Source organism: Nipponia nippon, unplaced genomic scaffold (genome assembly GCF_047370975.1).
Source record: "Nipponia nippon isolate SJK-2023a ecotype South Korea unplaced genomic scaffold, ASM4737097v1 scaffold_3, whole genome shotgun sequence".
NCBI classification, from domain to species: domain Eukaryota; kingdom Metazoa; phylum Chordata; class Aves; order Pelecaniformes; family Threskiornithidae; genus Nipponia; species Nipponia nippon.
Window position 1 is genome coordinate 12,999,410 of NW_028262347.1, and position 19,575 is coordinate 13,018,984.

Sequence of the window (19,575 nt, forward strand, 5' to 3'; positions counted from 1 at the left end):
AGGCGCCCGCGGCAGCCGGGCAGCCAGCGAGGGGCGGCGGCGGCCGGGCCCCCCGCGCCATCTTGCTGCCCCCGGGCGCCCCCTCTGGGCCCGGGCCGGGCGGCGGGCGGGGGGGGGGGGGGGGCCGGGCCGGGCGCCGCCGCTCTCCCCGCCGGCTGCCTTCCCCCCCGCCGCCGCCCGGGCCGCTCTCCGCCTTCTGCCGGCCGTGCCAGGCAGCCTCTCTCTCGGCCTTCACTACCGGGTCAGGCGAGGCGGGAGCGGCGAGGCAGCGCCCGCCTCGCTCCGGCACCGACACCGACAGCCCTCCTTCTTCTCCTCCTCCTCCCCCGGCCGCTGCCGTCCCCTCCCTCCGCCCTCCCTCCTCCCTCCCTCCCCGCTGCCAGTTTCTCTACAACTAGTACATCCACGCACAGGCAGGGTCCCGGCCGCCGCGGCTGCCATGGATATCAGCTAAAGCCGGGCGGAGAGGGCAGAGAGGCGCTCCCCGACCCAGCTCCCGAGCCCCGCGGGGCCGCCGCGCCCTCCCTCCCGCCGGCCGGCAGCAGCGGCGGCCGCTCCCCGCCCGCCCCGAGCCTGCCCCGGAGGAGCCCGGCTGCCCCGGGGACGGGGGGGGGGGGGAAGAGAGGGAGGGAGGGAAGAAGCACGGAATACAGGGAGGGAGTCGGGCAGAGCATCCCCACGGCAATGTCCAAGGGCTTGAAGAAGAAAAGCCACTGGACGAGCCGAGTCCACGAGATCGTGATCGTGAGGAACCCGGAGGGGCAGCTGGGCTTCGAGCTGAAGGGAGGCGCCGAGAACGGGCAGTTCCCCTACCTGGGGGAGGTGAAGCCCGGCAAGGTGGCCTATGAGGGCGGCAGCAAGTTAGTGCCGGAGGAGCTGCTGCTGGAGGTGAACGAGACCCCCGTGGCCGGGCTCACCATCAGGGATGTGCTGGCCGTGATCAAGCACTGCAAGGACCCCATCCGGCTCAAGTGCGTCAAGCAAGGTAAGGCGGGGACGGCCCCCCCGCCCCGGCAGCCGGGGCAAGGTCTGGGGGGAGCGGGGCGGGGGGGAACAACTTTGTTGCTGCAGTTTGACTTTCCCCCTCCCCGCCGGAGCCGCCCCCTCCCCGCCGGCGGGGGGAGGATGCGAGCGGCGCTGCGCGGTGCCCGCAGCCGGGCGAATTAAATGTGCGTCAGTGACAGCGCTTCGCCATGCCGCGGGAGGGGGCGCGGGCCCCGGCGCCGCCGGGCAGCACCCCCCGCCCCGGCATCCCGGGCAGCACCCCCTGCCCCGGCATCCCTGGCGGCACCCCCGGCGCCGGCATCCCGGGCAGCGCCCCCCGCCCCGGCATCCCCGGCCGCCCCTCCGGCTGCTGCTGCCGCCGCTGGGGCCGGAGGAGCGGCCGGGTGCGGCGGCGGAGCGGGGCTTGCCCTTGGCGTTGCTTCGCTCCGGGCGCCGTGGCCTGGGGGCAGGGGCTGGCCGCTGTGCGCCCGGTCCCTGGTGGCGTGAAGGGCGGCTTTAGCATCTCTTAAGTGTCATTAGCGGTAAAGCCATTCATTTGATCCCTGGTGAAAACGATCGCCTAATCCTAGGGAACGGGGAGCTCGGAAAAAGTGGGAGGGGAGAGGCAGAAACTTTTGGGAGAGAACGGTCTACTTTTGCCTCTCCTCTGTTTCTCTTATTTATTTTTGAAGTACTGTAATAGGTTAATGCATTTCCAGGAAAGTCAATATAGAAGAGACGCCACAGATGCTGTTTACATGTTTGTTTCTGTCCTCTTTAAACTATGCTGAGTTGGGCTAACTGCAGCTGAACGCTTGTAAGGAGATTTCTGCTACCCCGGCAGCATTTCTGAAGCACAGGAGCTGTGAGCTGCTCTGGGAACCGAGTCTGTAGGTGTTCCTTGGGCACGGATGGTGCAGTGGCTGTACACGTATCGCTAAAGTACGCATTTCAGCCGGTCAGTAAGCTCAGCCTTTGAAAACTTGGGGATTTCTGCGGTGGGGAGGTTTTAGGTGCCATGCATCAGAGACGCTTGTGCTCTGTAGCTATAAACAGCAGTTCAGAGGACATACAGGGGAGTTCTTCTGACATTTGGTGTAATTTTGTAATTTATATCATTGAATCATATCATAGAATGGTTTGGGTTGGAAGGGACCTTAAGGATCATCTGATCCCACCCCCCCTGCCATGGGCAGGGACACCTTCCTCTAGACCAGGCTCAAAGCCCCATCCAGCCTGGCCTGGAACACTTCCTCACTCTAATTGGCGGTTTATTGGTTAAAGTGGCATTTGTGATACTTCTGAATGCTTGAAAGATATACCAATTATAAGTTTATCCAAACACGGCAGAGTGTGTAGAAAGAATTTGCCTTTCACTCAGGCCTTCAGAATGTACTTTATGATATATTCAGTTACCTATGTAAGGTCAAACCTCTAAATAAAGATATGATCTGGGATTTTTCTATTTGTCCTTTTGGGTAAGTTGCGCAATATGTTGTAGATCATATCTTGATAGTCAGGCAATGCAGGGAGACACAATAGTTTATGTGGTAAGTGAAGATTAGAAAGGAGTGTAATGGATTCTGTCTTGCAGTAGAGTGTCATCTCTGGACACCTGAACTCCGGGAAACCTGCTCTGTAGTTTCCTCCTTTTAGTAATAATTTTAATGTGAGTGGTCTTACTGTGAGGGGATTCAAAAAGAAGCAGCAGTGGAAGTGTCAAGAAGAGGGTACATTGTCTGTTAAGTTACTTAAATTCTTACTTTTTCCTTTGCAGAAATCCTATAGATGATTTACAGTAATGCCAATTTAAGGTTACGTTCATTTACTACGTGAAACAGTCTCTGTCCCACCTCTTCACTGTTGTTCTAATATTTCTCTTCAAGTCAAAGCAATCACCAGTGATTCATTAATGTGTGCACCCTTAATAAAGATATCTGTCATACATGAATTAGGGACATTAGTCAGGCTTTTAGTCCGTGGATTATTGCAAGTTTCTTGAATGAGACACACAGGATGAATTCTAAATTCTGCCTAGTTTTTATATATTTATCTCTGAGGAGTTTCACTTCAGTATGTTAACACACTACACTTTTGATGCGAGTCCTCAAAGCACTGGCCAGATGACTGCGTGTTTGGAAATGACAGTTCTGCATAGATTCTTGGACTGAGAAGGACTTTCTGGCTGGAATGATCTTTCTTGCGCTCCAGCATCCTTTACTTTGCCAAAGGGAGAGGTCTTCTGGATCCAACTTCCTATTTTTTAAAAAAAAAGGTCAATGGTTTGTGTATTTTACCACCTGACTCCTCCTTCAGTGTAATTCAGACTAATCCCTGCACCCCTTGGTTACAGAGCACAGACAGCAGGCATCTACGCTACTCACAGTAACAAATTCCTATTCCCCAACAGTACTTTGCAGCAGTGTGTAGGAGAGAAGGAACTGGGCAATAAAATCTTTATATGTTTTTGTAACTTTTGTTCTCCTTTTAATTATAAAACACCTTTAGTGTGCCAGAACAAGGTTAATGACTCCATTATCATTGTTGCCGCATAATTTATCAATGATACCTCTGTAAATTAGAATAGCATGACCTTGAATGCACCACGTGACCGTAGCTGCTTCTTCACTGCTGCCTAGGAATGAAGTCGGAGGGAGAAACGTGGAGGTAGGGCACGACTGTTTATAACGTGATGCTTAAGAGACTGTGAGTATTTCTCTTGTTTGAAAGTTTTGATAATTCAGCAGTGAAAATTCACTTGTAGATGAAATCAGGGAATGGCTAATTCAGTTTATGGGAATTAGCTTAGCTGTTTTGAAGTACAGAAAATAAAGGTGCTTTCATGATTTTTCATTACGTTGTGTTTGATTAAACACCCCCCTCTTCGAAATAATGAAATACTTCATCTTTTGTCACATTATGAGGTGAAATACTTCTTTAAAACAAGTACGATGGAATATTGCTGTTTAACGTGAGCTGAACATCTTGAGCTAAAAATATTAACTTAGAAATAACAATCATATAATGTAGGAGTTGCTGTATATCATCGGGAGGAGTAAACATCATGAGAAACTAATTAGCACTTCCCTGATATGATCCGACATAGAACTCCCCTAAGTATGACACCCAATAAATGAGGTTTAAATGCAGGAAATTATTGTCTGGTTTTGCATGGGGAGAAAAGATTTTAAGAACCAGTATTATTATTATTTTTTAATCCTAATTGGAAGAGTTCGCAGAGAAGTATTCCTTGGAGGCTGTTTCCTGTTTGGTATTTTTTTGTTATTTTTTCTGTGAGCCACTTACTGTGCTACTGTTGGCAGAATCACAGAGATTCTCTTAAAACACATGGGGTGAAATCTTGGCCCAGATGAAGTCAATGGCAAAGCTATCCTTGACATCAAATGAAGATGACTGGATTTCCTCTGTGAAGTCCTATGCTTTTTTGAATATATACCCTTTCAATGGGAGAATTTTGTACTGCAGTCAAATTAGTCGGGCACATTTGCAAATGTTACGTATTCTGACCTTCTGCTCACTCTGGTGAAGAGAAGAGCCTTACTGTTTCTGAAAGAAATACTTCTGAATTTCAAATGTGATTGTTTTTACATGCATAACATTCTAGATTAAGTACTATCTTCTTCCCACAGATGCACAGATGCGCAGTTGTAAAAGTGGCAATGTGTTAAGGAAAGGCATCCTAATTTGGATAAGTAATCACACGGGGAAGAGTCATGTGAGGAGCAGTGTTGTCTCCAGTTCTCTCTCTGTTCATCACTGCTGCCTGAGATCCACAGTATCTTTCTCCAGTAATTCCCATCAGTAGGCAACACAGGTCCATGATGTGCACAGACTCCAATACAGCTTTGGTTTTAGTTTGAAGAGTTGTAGGAACAGCCCACTCAGCTGTACTGCATAAAGCATGATCTTTATTCTTTGCATAGAGTTATAAACTTCCACAGATGCACTCAGCAGAATCCCAACGAATGGTCTGAAAACATGGATTTCACAACTCAGGAGCATTGCAGCAGACTTTGTCCTGGAGCTGCTGTCTGACACGTCTCTTCCTCAAGGAAAATGGTTTGGACATACTAAGTAACCAGGTGATCTGACTAACTGAGCAATTTAAGTCAATTTTAGAAGTATTTAGCTGTATGACCATATGAAACTAATAGTTGAACTGAATAACATTGATGCTTTTTATTGACACTTTCTAATGTCTCTGATTTGACTCTAAATTGTCAGACTTCAAGCTTCAACCCATAATGCTTTAGATCCTTATGCAAAAAGGCATTTAGTACACATAATGCAAGCAAGGACTTATAACCAGTGTTACTTTCTCATTCTAATCATTTAGTTAGGAGTAATTATATGCAGAAATGTTTTGCTGACTATAGATGGACTTGGGCATGTTTGCAAGTGTTTTCCCAGTCAGGAGAAGATTTGGACCCTCTTTAGGATGGATACAAGAGTGGCTGTGTTTGGGCAGACAGCAGGTCTGCATCCTCCACATCCTATTTCTGGTACTGGTGACAGCGGTTCCCAGTGAGGAGTAAAGGGACAGGACAGTACTGTCCCAGCACCCAGTGATTTGCAGCTCAGGGATTTAGTAGCCGTGTAGCAGTTTTTGCTTGTTTTTTTCTTTTTTTCCTTTATGAGTTCATCCATGAGTTTTGCAATTAAAACCTGGCTTGCAGTTAACTTTTTTTTTTTTCCTTTAAAAGTCTGTGACAAGCCTTTCAACAGTGAAGTACAGGAATGTTTCAGTTTTCCAAAGTTTTGCCCTGCACATGTAAATACCATGTCCTCTGGTTAAAATGTTACTGTTTTCCTACAGACTTTTTCATACACGTTTTCCTATGTATAGTTATGTTTTTAAGAAATTTCTTTGATTATTTAAATTCGTCAGTAATTCTCTTCTACGTTCATTAAAATACTCTGTGCATACAGATTGTCTTTTTGTGTTTTTTCTTCCTGGGTATCAATATCTTCCAAGATGTGAATGTTGGATAAAATTTTCTTCACTAATATAAAAAACAATATTTTACAATAGAAAACTACCTGATTTTCCCAAATAAAAAAAAAAATTCACACGTGTCTTGCAAAAACCAAATCCAAAGAACTATGAAAACCTGCAAGGTGGCACTTCTGATATATAATGCAAAGATATTATTTGAAAATAAACTGTACTTCACACCTACTCCTTTTTCCTAACTTGTGCTCCTTAAGATCTTACTAACTCTAGTAATTAAATTGAGAGTTCTCTTTTTACCATTACTTTATGTCATTCTTATGCTTGTCCATCTTAATTTAAAGACCATTGAAGCTGACTTCTGACTCATGTACCTGGTGATTTATTCTTCAGCTTCTCCAGAGAGACTGTGATGTTTCATGTCAGGAACTCTGTGTGTTCACTGGCAGTAGAATTATATTCATCAGTCTTTTTCCTTCTCTGAGAATTACAAATGTGTCATTAAAGGATGAGGCCATGACTTTGTTAGTGCATCATTTCCTGGAAGAAATGAAATAATTGAGAGTGCTCTGCTTAGTTCTGTTGAGTCACATATGGTAAAGTTCATCTCCCACTAACACTTGTCCATCTGTTGATAGTGTTGACATCAAAGGAAAGTACTGGTATGAGGGGGTAAAATTGCATCTGACTTATTTTATGTATCCTATACCCTCACCTGCATTAATTCAGCATTTCATGAAAGATATGGATTCTAAGCTTTTGCTTTCAGTGTTCGTGATCTTCTAGCTCTTTATAGATGAGGAGCTCCTTTCATGACATGAAAGAGTTGATAAATTATTCATCTACATTTTTTGTATACAAGAAGTGGTGTATACATGGAAAAAGTGCTCCTTCAGAAGGGATTTATGTGAGAAGGTGGTCATAACTGTGATTTAGAAAGAGTGATGGAGAGGAAAGTACTGCAGTCGTTGTAGAAGCAGATGTTTCTTGTTCTTCTCTTCCTCATAGCGGTATAAACAAATAAAAAGAAAGGGAAACTTTTTTTTGCTGGAGAGCATCAAGGCAAAGGTTGAAGAACATAGTGCTATTGCTTGACTGACTGTGTTAACATTTTGGAAGTAATTTTTTTTTCTTCCATACATATAATATGCGTTTATAAATATATGAGTATACATATACATCTGTATATATTTTTTTTGAGAGCTATGGGTAGGACTTTTTATCTGTAGGTTGAGAATGTGTAAGACTTTGTGTAGTATTGCTACACATTAATATAATATATAGTAATATTTATGGGCTACAGGACTAATCTAGAATGTTTTTCATACAAGCTTTGAGGCATATATATATGATAGTTACAATGAACCCGTTCGCTCTGGTGGCCAAGCAACGTGCAGTATGGCACAGTATTCTGCAGTAGGAAATGAAATCATCATAAACTTTGGAATAAGATTGATTAGAAGCCTACCCAAGCAGGTGCAATCTATAGTGCAGAGTTTGAAGGTATTGATTTCAGTGGCAAAGTGCCTATCTTTGGTTTTTGTTGCTGAATGTCATTGCAATGCTGGCCTTAATTGAATTTTCTAAAATCCCAGGGGCTGTGATCCCAACAATATTTCTTCAGCACACCTAATTTATTACAAATCAGCTTTCTTTCAACCTCATGGAAATCTACCTAGTAAGAAGGTGTAATAGTCTTGCTGGCCATTTGTATAGCTTTCTCACTGTAGACTGAAGCTACCACAGTGGAAAATGGAATAGCAGACAGAAGCAAGAGAAAAGGAAGAGAGCGAAGGGCTTTAACAAAAAGGAACTTCATCTAACATTCCTAAACTGTCAGAAATTCTCATTGGTAATTGATAATCTCTAAAACAGTACTTATGGTTGAAATGGTCTTTTAACATTAGCCTGAAAAGTCTCATTTATTCAAACCTGCTATCCATAATGTGGACTCTTCACTAGAAGCTTAGTTGACAGAAGGCTGTTTGTTTATATCTGCCATGTATTTACCCTTTTTACAGTCTGTAAATGAACCACAAATGCATTATTTCTGAACTCTCCGTCAGCACATGCAGATTGCTAGGATCCAGACAGCTTAATCAAAAAGTGTGTTGCTGTCAACACAGCACTTCCAGGTGTCTTCTCATTCATATATAGGTTGTGATTAGTAATATATGAATAATGCTGTTTCACTCTGCTTATCAGCTTCAGATGTTTCTTCTGGATGTCTGTCTTTGATTATTTCCACAATGCGTGAACTCAAGACAAAGGAAAGTAAGACAAGGAACAAAATGGAGAAAGTAAAATGTGGGAGAGAAAGTCCCAGGAAAAAAAATTCAGAGAGATTATTAAACTAAAATACTACTGATTTTAGAAATCACATGTTCTGTCATATTCGAGAGAGACTCTACAGCCCTGAGGAGATTCTCCAGCACAGGGAAAGTCAGCACAGGGAACGTGCATTTCCTAGGTCTGTCTTAGTTTTTCAGAATACGTTGAAATCTCATGCTGGGCTAAAGCTGACCCTCTAAAATACCCACAATTGACTCATTCCAATGAAAAAATTTTATTCCTTCTTCTTTAGCTGACATCACAAGTTGTTCTTAATGCACCTATGTTTCTGTCCCAAGTTCTCGCCAAAGTAGGGTGAAACAATGGTGCCCCCTGAGAAACGGGGGAGAAATACATATTTGTGTTGGATGACACGTATTTGTGTGGGATGACTTTTGTACATGTGTGACAGTCCTACAAAAATGGAGATTTACGAGGTAGTGTTTAGTTGCTATCATGCCGGAACTGCATGCCGGGTCCCTTGCTGCTGAGGCAGCACCTTGACCTCCCTGGCTCACTTTCTGCATCCTCCCTCTCTGGTACCAAAATGGTTGTGGTGTATTGACCCTCAGAAGTAGTGCTGGACCACAAACACTAAGTAACTTCTGCTCCTTTGTTTTCAGACCTCCAACCTTGGGAAACAGGGGTTACAGTTCAGGTGTTCAAGACCATGTGAAAATGGAAGAAAAAAACAAGCACGCGTGTGTTTTATGGTTTGCAGACAAAACAGTGTGGCTATGTCCACTGCTAGAAAAAATCCATAGGTGAAATAATGCCTCCTTATGTTTCTATATCACATTTTTGAGTCTGTTGAATCATCCTTGGTTTAGATCAGTGTACTGATCCCCCCATATACCTTTTCTTTCTTACAAACCACGGAGCCTTACCTGCCGCCAATGTCCTTTCTTGCCTGCTCCTGCAGCTTTTCTGCTACTGAAGCATCTTTGTTCAGGGTTTCCTGTGTCCCTGGAATTTACCTTGACCCTTTCAAGTAGTGTGTCTGTCAGGTCATTAGGACCAACTAGTTTATTCTGCCAGTAAGATATTTCTGCTCTCTATGCTCAAATTTACTTCAGAAAGCATGCAGAAACTTGTTTTGACCTAGAATTTTGGCATTCCGTGATTCCAGATCATTCCTGTTCTGATGGGAGCAAGCTTGGTATAACAATCTCCCATTGTCCTTGGTCTGGGAGATACGTGACACAGCCTTGACAACATATGGTGGTCTCTATAGCCAGTGATGGCAGTCGTTTCATTGATTATCCAGAATTATTATTATTAAATTGTTCACAGAGTCCCCAGATTATCACACTGGGGGGGCAGGGTTTTCCTTTGGAAGTCTGTTAGGTCAGACACTGAGGACAAAATTGAGATAATTTACTATCTGCAGAGTCATAGTGAGTTTGTTTGTTTGTTTTTAAAAACTCAAAAGAAATATTGTGTCCTCAGCATGCAGAAAAAAAAGAAAAAAGCTAGAAATAGATTTTATAGTTATGAGCAGTGCTGATAGATTCACTATGAATAGCAGAACAACTGGAAAAAATAGTATGAATATAATAAGCAAAATTTTCTACACTGTATACTAGCATGTAAATTGTGTAGTTGTGTTAATGTAACATTAGTATTCCAGAGTGGAAACAGGTATAAGTAATCTTTTATTACTTACCTATTTAATCTTGGTATCTTCATGTCTCACATTGTCCTGTGTTTGTCAAAATGAAATGTGGAATATTTTTTATTAAATTGCACATTTTACGTTCGGGGTTTTTTTTATAAAAAAAAAAAATTCTTCCAGCTTTGTTTCCAGCAATCATGAATTAATCCGCATATTTCTGATAAAATATATCCGTTGTATAAAGCCACACCTAACTCGTGCTACAGAAGCTGAAAGGGAACAAAATTAGGGCATCAGTCTCATTCCAGGACATCTGTTTCACATGTAAGTTCTTACAACACATGCATTTTTTGTTTGCTTGATTTTAAACTCAGATTGAAAACTGAGGAAAGGTCCTTTTTGTAACCCGTGAGAGTGATACTGAATAGTTTCTAACGTGTTAATTCACATGGCTGGTTCTTTAACTAGCATTAAATGAAATGGCTATGTTAGTTTCTATTATTTCCTTACTAAGTCCTGCTGTGTGCTAAATCTGCATTAATAAATGTCACATAAGCCTCTCTTACGCTTCCAAAATGGTATGCTAGTATAAACAAGTATTAATCCCATTATATTTTAATTCTCTGTCCTTGTATTTTTCTAAGAACAGCATTTTATGTTTCCAAGTATTGCAGAGTCCTGTTGCAAACTTAATAAGCTAATAGAGCACCTAGCAACCTGGTCTGGTGAAAGATGTCCCTGCCCAAGGCAGGGGGGTTGGAACCAGGTGATCTTTAAGGTCCCTTCCAACCCAAACCATTCTATGATTCTATGTGTTTCCATCACTGAAGTGCAAGCCTGTGGAGTGGGAAAGGTAGCAGCTGCTTAACTCTTGTAGGAGATTGGGGCAGGAGGTGAACACTTTTTCAATTTAAACTATCACGGACTTTGCTTAGGTGAAGTGCAGTTACCCCCCAAATGTCCTGCACAGCCACTACACTATCCTTTGCAAAACTCTCCTTGAAGCTGAGTTCCGCTGAGATGCCTGCTCTGCAGTTGACAATATTAGGTGGTGTGCTGTGACTCCTGTTCATTTTATTGACAGTGGTTGTTTTTGCTGGTATTTCTGTGTTCTCCTTCCGTGTGGGTTTGTTAGATCTGCCTGTTGTCTCATGCATAAAGTCTGAAACCTTTTGGTGAGAGGAATTGCCTTTTTGTTATAGCAACTAGCATGACAATTTCAAGTTGGGAGTCTTTAGTTTCTATGGTAATATAAGTACGTATTCACATTAAACTCGGAGTTAGCCATAATGACTTTCCTGGTAATAGTTATTGGAAATATTCTGCATCATTTTAACATAGGATCTGTAACTCAAATTGACAATATTTCAGTCTTGGTGACAGAAGCTGTAAAGTGCATAAAAGTTGAGCAATATGATTTAAGAGAAAATACCCAGTTATGACTGATGTGGAGCTTCTGCTGTTGGTAGCACTGGTCTGTTGTCTCATGGTCTTTCCATTGCAGCTACTGCTAGTGAAGTCTGTTCAAAAACCTTAGCTATACTGTATACGGAGCATAAATTTCCTGAACAATTTAGTTTTTCTTTTTATCTGCTCCATTTACTTGTGGAAGAACATTTTCCCCCTGTAAACTTCCAGAAGAATTACTGGAATTTCTGATAAGCCAGTAAAAAGAGCTTTTTCAACACTCAATCTATTTGGTCATTTTCCAGTAAAAATAGCATAAAAGATTTCAGGAAAAGAATGCATCACAGCACTGGAGGTTTTGTTGGAAAATACAGTAAAATCAAGATGTTGGGTTTTCTTAATTAAAAGTCAGTAATTAAAATATTAATTAAAAGGTCTTCTTGATTCATATTTATGTTGCATTTTTTATGTTATGCCTATGGTACTTGTGTACTGAAATACTCTTCAGAACAGATGAACCTATAAAATTTAAACATGTCTCGTTTAAATACGTGTGAAATATTGCAGGGGTTTGTGTACAGTTAATCTGACTTGAAGAAGTATAACAGCTGCTTTGCCTTGATAGGGATTCATGTCCACGTGTGTGTTTTAAGGGTAATAAAATTAATGTTTCTGAATGTTGGAGAAATGGAAGATTTTTTTTTTTGCATACCTGAGAAAGCACCTCCTGCATGTGAACAGAGCATTATCAGTTTCTTTTAGGAAATGTAGCAGATCCAGTTGGGATCCAATAGTGTTCTTCCAGGTTGATATTAAGTATATTTCTAGTAAGTAGTCAGCAAGTTTCTTACCAATTGCTGTAGGAAGTGGTTGCAGTGAGCTGCAGGATTCTTCCCTCTGTATCTGCAGGTTGTTGGCCAGCTAGTGAGGATGCTGCTGCTGGGAAAGAGATTTGCAGCTGAGACATTAAAACAGAAGTCTTCACATGTATCCTTCTAGACACTAATATTACTCTTGTTATTAAACTATCTGAATAGCTTCCAGATTCTAAAAATCCTTTACAAAAAGAGCTCATTCAGACACCCCCAACAGGGAGTTACCCTTGGTGTCCTCACTAACCTCAGTGAATTTCAGTGTGGGGAGGGAAGCTGGAACGGCGTAGAACTTCCTTGCATCTTTGGTCTCCTGACTATGAGATACTGTTCTTAAAATCTCTTGGGAAATTGCTGAGTTTCATAGTCTTAGTGATTATATTTTCATCATGTGTGCTGTCTTTTTATGTTTTTTTAATGTTATTTAAAGTCTGCCTAGCTTTTTAGAAAAAAAGGATCTATGTAAATCTGTATGGTTTACTAATAGAACTGGCACTGTATTTCTCCAATGCAATTGCTTAGTTCTTTCTTTTTATTATTGACAAAATTAATCTCTTAAAAACTTGAATGTTGTTATTAGTGTATCAAGACAACTGAAATCGGATCCCATGGAGACAGGTACTACAAGCTGGCAGTGAGAAACAGTCGCTGCCCCAAAGGGTTTATAAAGGCTAATTAGACACCATGGATAGGTAGGAAGAGACAGAACTGCATGGAGGTGAAATGACTTGCCAAAAATCTCAGATCAATCGATAGCAGAGTGAAGAACCCTGCAATGTAATTTAAAAGTCTACGCAAGCAGTACTGCATCCAAGTAAAGGCAAAACCTGCAAAAAAAAAAAAAAACCCGCCTCTCCTGTTCAATGAGGATTTCCATTGATTTCTTGAGTAAAATATTTTTGTAGGTATTTATTTTAAACTCCATGACAAACCTCGTGTAAAGCAGAAGCTTTGTCAATAACAAAGAAGCACAAGTGTGCAAAGGTCTGTACAGAGGAGCGAGTGTGGTGGAGTGTTGTCTCCTAAAATAAAATGCCTTTCAGAAATATATTGGAGGTGGTAAAGTGTAGGAAACCAAAGCAATATACATTTATATATTTTAATGAGATATTTATGTTTGTTTGCAGTGCTAATTGGACATGTAGGTACATCACACTGTATGATACATTTATTAAAATTTTTCTGGCCTGTTAAAGCTGCTGCCTGATGAGTGGCAAATTAGAAATAATTTGCCTTGGTTTTTTGGGGGTGTGGTTTTCTTTTTCCCCTTTTTGTTTTAAAAAACTTCTCATTTGTTTTTGGAAATATGGGGAGTCCTAAAAAATTTTAGCACAGGCAAAGTTTGGTTTGCCAAGCGACACATACAAAATACTAATTAAAAATCCAGTGGGAACCTCTCACTTTTCAGAACACTGGGGGGCTTCAGACCAGCTTCGGTGGATGGTGGCATCTTTTAGAGCCCTGATGTTGCCATCTTTTGACCCAGATTGGGTGGGTTTATTGACAGAATCCCAGATTTAGCTCAACTTGCAAAAAGTTAGGGCTAGGGTTTAGAGTTGTCAGATCACAGCCCTCCAGATCACTGAGGAATCACGGAGAAGTGAGACTGTCTTGGCATTATGAGGACACATAGTAATCCTAGGCAGGGCTCCGTTAAGGCCATTTCAGTTGCAGTTACAGCAAAGGTTATACTTTGTGGCTTTGTACTTTCATCCGTCTGTGGAGAGCTGTGGGTGCCTCTTTGTGCTTTCACCCCCTTCGCTTTGGCATCGGTTTCTCATTTCTCACTGGAAACTCTTCCATCCCACTCCCCTTGGAGAGGCTGGCATGAAGGAAAGGGCGGGGGGACTCCCTAGCACTTACCTGGTGTGAGGAATGTCTGCCTGAGCTGGGGGAGTACGTTTTGCTGTAAGGATCCTCTAGAAGGTCTCCATGTCGTCCTCTTTCCATGCCTGGGGCCTGTGTAGAGTTAAGGAGACAATCGGTGAGAGAACAGGGTAGGATTTTACCTTGTACAAGCAATGAGACTTAGGTCTTGATGAATCCACCTCGTTTTTCCGGAGAAAGGAGTTGTGTAACATTAAGGATTACATCCAGCTGAGGTTCTGCAATCATTTTTTTAATCCCCTTTTATGTACCACAGTACTTCTAGGTGCTTTAAATAAAACTGGCCCAAACCAGTGCAGCACATTATGGACACCTGAGCTGACAAAAAAACTGATGTCTCCTTTTCACAACCATGTAGGACTGTTTGCTGTACAGCACCCTTCGTTATGCAGTTAGTCTGATAGGACTTTGGTCCTGAAGCTGATCACAAGCACGCTGTTGCCCTGCGTTTGCATTATTAATTCATCAAGGTTTTTTACAGGTACAGTCATTTGTAGGACTAAAAGCAAAGGAAACCTTGACAAGCTGATGTCTCTGGCCTGAAAAAAGGCAGCTGGTTCGCAGTGCATGGCAATACCACGCAACAATTTGGTACAGAAAATGTGTAATGTTGTGTGCAGCCAATGTCATCAGGGAATAGGTGAGATGAGAAGGACTTCAGCTCTGGCACCAAAGTTGACAATCCATACTCCTGTAAAGAAAAGGTCCAAACTGTACTTGGTGGAATAGCAGTGGGATCATTCTCCTCCCAGGGCCATCGCCAGCTCTTTGCTGTCCTTAATTCAGCCAGCAATTGGGCTGTTCAAGCATGCTGGGGGTCCTTGTGACAGGAGATGGAGATACCTGTGTTTGAAGGGTGCTGGGGTCATCCTGCACTGGAGAATACTGGGTTTTTTCTTAGGTATGTGTGCGTCTCCCACTGTCATCAGAAGGATGGGGTAGCCGAAGCTGGGCCCAACCAGATCCCAAAACAGATGAGTGAGTAGTGGATAGCTATCTAGGTGGTGGGGGACCTGAGCTTTCCTTCAGGGCATGTCAGATGGGGCATCATAAAGCTGTCCCCAAATACACACTTGCAAGCAGGTAACCTGAATGGGCTCCTGAACTGGCTGAGAGGCCATCCTGTGGAGCAGGTCTGTACAATAATCTCCAGTGACCCTTGGTGGAGGACTACACTTGGGTAAGAATTCCTCAACTAATATTTGAAAGATTTCCTTCTTTCTCCTCCATTTGATTTTTCAAAAGCACAAAATGAAACCAAATGCCAACCTTTCAAAATTTTTTTGAAGCAGAATCCTTGTTTTCTGACCAGTCTTTCTCAGCTTAGTTATATCTGTCTAACTTGCAAGCAAGTGCTCCCTGCCATGTTGCTGGATATGGGTTATGCACAGTGAGAAGAGTGCCATCTACTCAATCACCAACCAGTTGCAGCTTTTAGGTTCCTTTCCGGAAGCCTTCCTAGCAAAAGCCGACCACATCTCATCATGTTTATCTTCTAAGATCTGATGGATCACAGAACTAGTGTGGCATTGCTCAGACTCAAAAGTTTATGCACATATTTATTCATGTTTTCTCTGAAAACAGTGGTGTGTGTCACTGCTGAGAGGCAATTTCTGATCAAATCCAGGAACAGCCTAGCCTCTGTGTCTCTATAGCCTTTTTAAATTTTTTTTCCCCTTTGGGCTGGCAGCTACAAATACTGCTGTCTCCTGAAAACAGGCTACAGTTAGGGAGGGTGGACCTACAATGCATGATTTACGCAGGAGTTTTTCAGAGGGGCAGCAGAAAAGAGAGGGGAAAAAGCCCCCAACCAACAAGGTTCAGCCAGGTCTGCAAGTCAAGGATCCCTCTTTATATTTTAGATTTACTTTTTTATATTTTCTGTTATGAAGACCATATCTGTTGATTTTGCAGTAATTGTTTTCTAAATCAAATGGTTAAATTTTATTATAAAGTATAGATGACTTTACAAATACCAGATTTTTTTTCTGACCCATTTTTTCCCCCTTGCTGCTCTAACCCACACACTGCAAGGGCTGTTTGACTGCTCGGAATGCTTTGAATTTTATGTAAAACATATCTTCAAAAGTAAAAGGGACCTGTAGCAGAGAGGCTCCATCTTTAAGTCCTAAAAGGTATTTTACGCATTTGGAGCTTTGTATGAGAAACAAGAAACCCTTACATTTGGAAAATGAAATAATCAATTTGATTAACAATATTATAGGTCATATAACTTTAGAATTTGGCTTTGAGGGGCTAGAAACTGCAGATTTCTCAGAGAGCATGAATTGCAGGTGTTCTGTAGCTTTCAGGATGAGATAGACATTTGTTCCAAGGTCTGAGCCAAATGGAGCTGCCCATGCTGAGCAGCCCAGCGACTGGCCCAGCTGGAAGTGGCTGCCATCCCCAGAAATGCTTCACGAGCCTGCTGGAGCCTGCTCCTCGTTCCCCTAGGAGCAGTCTGTTTCCAGTGCCATCCTAACATAATGCAATAGCTTCTGACTGCTCCAGCCCAGGGATGGTCATAACTACTTCCACCTGGTTTTTTTTTTTTTTATTAGTCAGCTTGGAGATCTTCCTTCAGCTCATTTTCCTTTGAAGAAAGTTTGTCTGTTAACAATCAGCTGGGCGTCATGTTTGCTTGCAAAGCACCTGCAACAACACATAATTTCTGCTTCGCTTATGTCAAACAAGACAGCCAAGAATTACATGCCCATGCTGATTTATGCTCTACTTGTTGGAATTACATTGGAAATGCATGAATTTCATGTGTCTTGCTGAGCTTTGCTTTATTTTTGTGTGCCAATATCAACTACTCAGGGCAATTCCATATCAGTATTATCAAGTTCACAGTACAGTGTGGAATATTTTGCCTTTCTGTTGTAGGAGAATTGCCAATCGACTGTTTGTAGATCTTGCATTTCCATGTGTTGGAGCTGTGTTTTAAAGGTTTGTAATGGAGTTTTTCTTACTGAAGCTGTCCGCAAGCAATGCCTGTAATTTGTTTCTGTCTTAGAACTGTTTATGAAACAAGGAAATTTTGGATTGTCTTGTTTTTCAGAAAGGTTTGCAAAGTATTTCTGTAATTGCTTATTATAAATGTAAAGAATAATCTGGCCAGCAAAGTGAGGAAAGAGGAAAAAAAGAGGTAGGAGTGGAAGACAGTGCTGAGTAATTGTTGCTTAACAGCCTACAAAGATTTGTCAGTCTGCAGTGCTGGTGCTACTGCATGAGAATTTCCATCTTTTCAGATTACATATCCTAGTGTAGGACTCTTCAGTTGTTTTCTAAGAAGGACAGCATCTAATCCCAGTAGGAGCTGGGAGGTTTCACTGGGAAATGGAGACGTCCTGCCTTCTGAGCCTTGGCTCCGATGCACGGGAAGGGCTGTGCTACAGCCCAGCCTAGGAGACGGACGAGGCCTGGAGCTGGTGCCCTAACCCTGACTACAGGGGGGAGGGTACGAGCCTTTCATCCTGTGGGAGAAGGGAGGGAGGTTGTTCTCCCCAGGGAGACAATTCCAGCCCCTTGTGCTCGTGGAAACCATGGGAGATGGAGGGGAGTTGTGCTTTTAGCCCTGGGACAACTGCCTCCCCACTGTTCTTGCTGCCCATCTCCAGAGAGGAACTTTGCTTCCCTCCCCTCTCCCCTTTCCTCCGACATCCCTTCCAGTCGGATTGGCACCTAAAGAGGGAAAATCCGCCAAGGGCTCCACACTGAGTATTGCAGAGAAGTGCTGCCCTGACCTGGCTCTGTCGCATATACCCACCCGCTGCTGGAGCCCAGTGCCGAGGCTTTGGCTTAGCATCAAGTCAGCCGCCTTGCTGACCCCGAGGGCTTACCCACTGATGAGCTCTTTGCTGTGCCGCTCCCCCCCTGCTAGGCTGCACGTCCCGCGGGCTTTGGGAGCGCGGCAGAGGCCAGGGCTCTTGGCAGGCTCCTCCGCGGTGCCTTGTGAGCCAGAATCGACGTGCAGATATTAGTTGAAAAGTCTCATCTTAACAGCTCGTTAAAACTGTTTGTTGTTCTTCATCGTACAATATAGTTCAGCTCAGCAGAGGAAATAAATGTACTTGGTCTAAAAAAAATTTTCTGTGCTTCCCAATTTTTGTGAATCTGTATAACGAAAACCTTCGGAGAAACTATGTTTGATGCATAAGTGGCTAAGTTAAAGTAACATTAAGAATTTGATTTAAACTAACAGAATCAAGGATTTCTGAATAAAACCCAAAATCTGTCTTTCATCCAAGTTTTGTTAAGCATGTTATGTATGTACAATGTCCTCTTTTTGTGATCGTTTTCTGATTTAGGGCATGCTTTTTTAATTTAATTAGCAGAAGAGGTTCAGTTTTTCTGTACTATGTCAAAACATCCAGAGCAACTCCCTGATCCCATGTGTTGGGTCCTTACTGGTACACACGAATATATTCAGCATTGATCAGATAAACACTCTTCTGTATCATGGTCTTCAGTCCTGTGATTTGAAAGGAGTTAGAAGCATAATCTCACTGCGTTTCAAAGATGTTGGAGCACTTGGCTTTTTTCACATTTCTACCCTATGTTTTAAATATGTGTTTTATTCTATAGCTCAAATGCCAGAACACTCAATATATGAAGTATTATGTTGTTGCTATCTATGGCGTTTAATGGATGTGGTTCCCGAGGAGCTCAATGTTGATAAAGATACTGTCTCAAAGAGTAAAGCTATAAACACTCCCCCTCCAAAAAAAAAAAAAACAAACCCAAACCAAAACCAAACCCTAAGAGAAAAAAATAACATTCAGAAGGGAAGCTAAAATAAAAATTTATAGCATGCAGAAGAGGGTTGGGAGACTCCATAATTTAAAATCAGTATTAATCCATTACGGGCGATGTGATGCTTTAAAAACCTGACAGCAGTGTTTAGCTTGCAGCTGGTGGAGGCTGGAGATGTCTCCGCTGCAGCTCATCAGCCACACAGCCGGGTGAAGGGAACCAAGGTGCTTCTGCTCAGGGGGTCAGCGTGGGCTGGGCAGGGGTGGCTGCTGCTGCGGGGGGAGAGCAGCGCCGGAGCCGTCTGGGGGCTTTGGTGGCGATACCTGGGGAGATGGAGGAAGGGTTGGAGGTAGGCTACATAACCATGCCTTGCCATACTAAGACAGACCACTACATCACTTGTTGAAAGCTCACTTTTATGGAGTTATTTATATGCAGCTGTATATGTAAAGGGATCTGTATATTGTAGTCATGACAGAAGAACAGTGGTTTATGATGTATCTCGTTTGACAAAGTGCTGAGATATGTTAATGTTGGTACCGTGTTTGTTACCTGTTTTAAAGTGACAAATCTACATATAGTTTCAGTATTTTCAGTGAGGTGTTTGAAATGTGCAGTGATGTAGATTTTAAGATATTTAAGTAGATTAGGCAATGGTAGGTCAGGAGATCTGGGCGCTGCCTGGTTCTCTAGAAACTACAGATAAATTTCTTAGTCTCCCTGCCTTAGTTCCCCTATGATAGTAAAGTCCC

General features: G+C 42.8%; 1 protein-coding gene across 13 annotated transcripts in view; it reads left to right on the forward strand.

The window, feature by feature from the left end:
• Positions 1–418: 418 nt before the first annotated feature.
• MAGI2 (membrane associated guanylate kinase, WW and PDZ domain containing 2) overlaps positions 419–19,575 on the forward strand; it is a 756,464-nt gene continuing 737,307 nt past the window's right edge. For all 13 annotated transcript variants that reach the window (XM_087764995.1, XM_087764994.1, XM_009462907.2 and 10 more), the window contains exon 1: positions 419–985. In XM_087764995.1, coding sequence (XP_087621121.1) covers positions 685–985 — 301 coding nt within the window. In that variant the 5' untranslated portion in view covers positions 419–684. The remainder of the gene's footprint in view (positions 986–19,575) is intronic.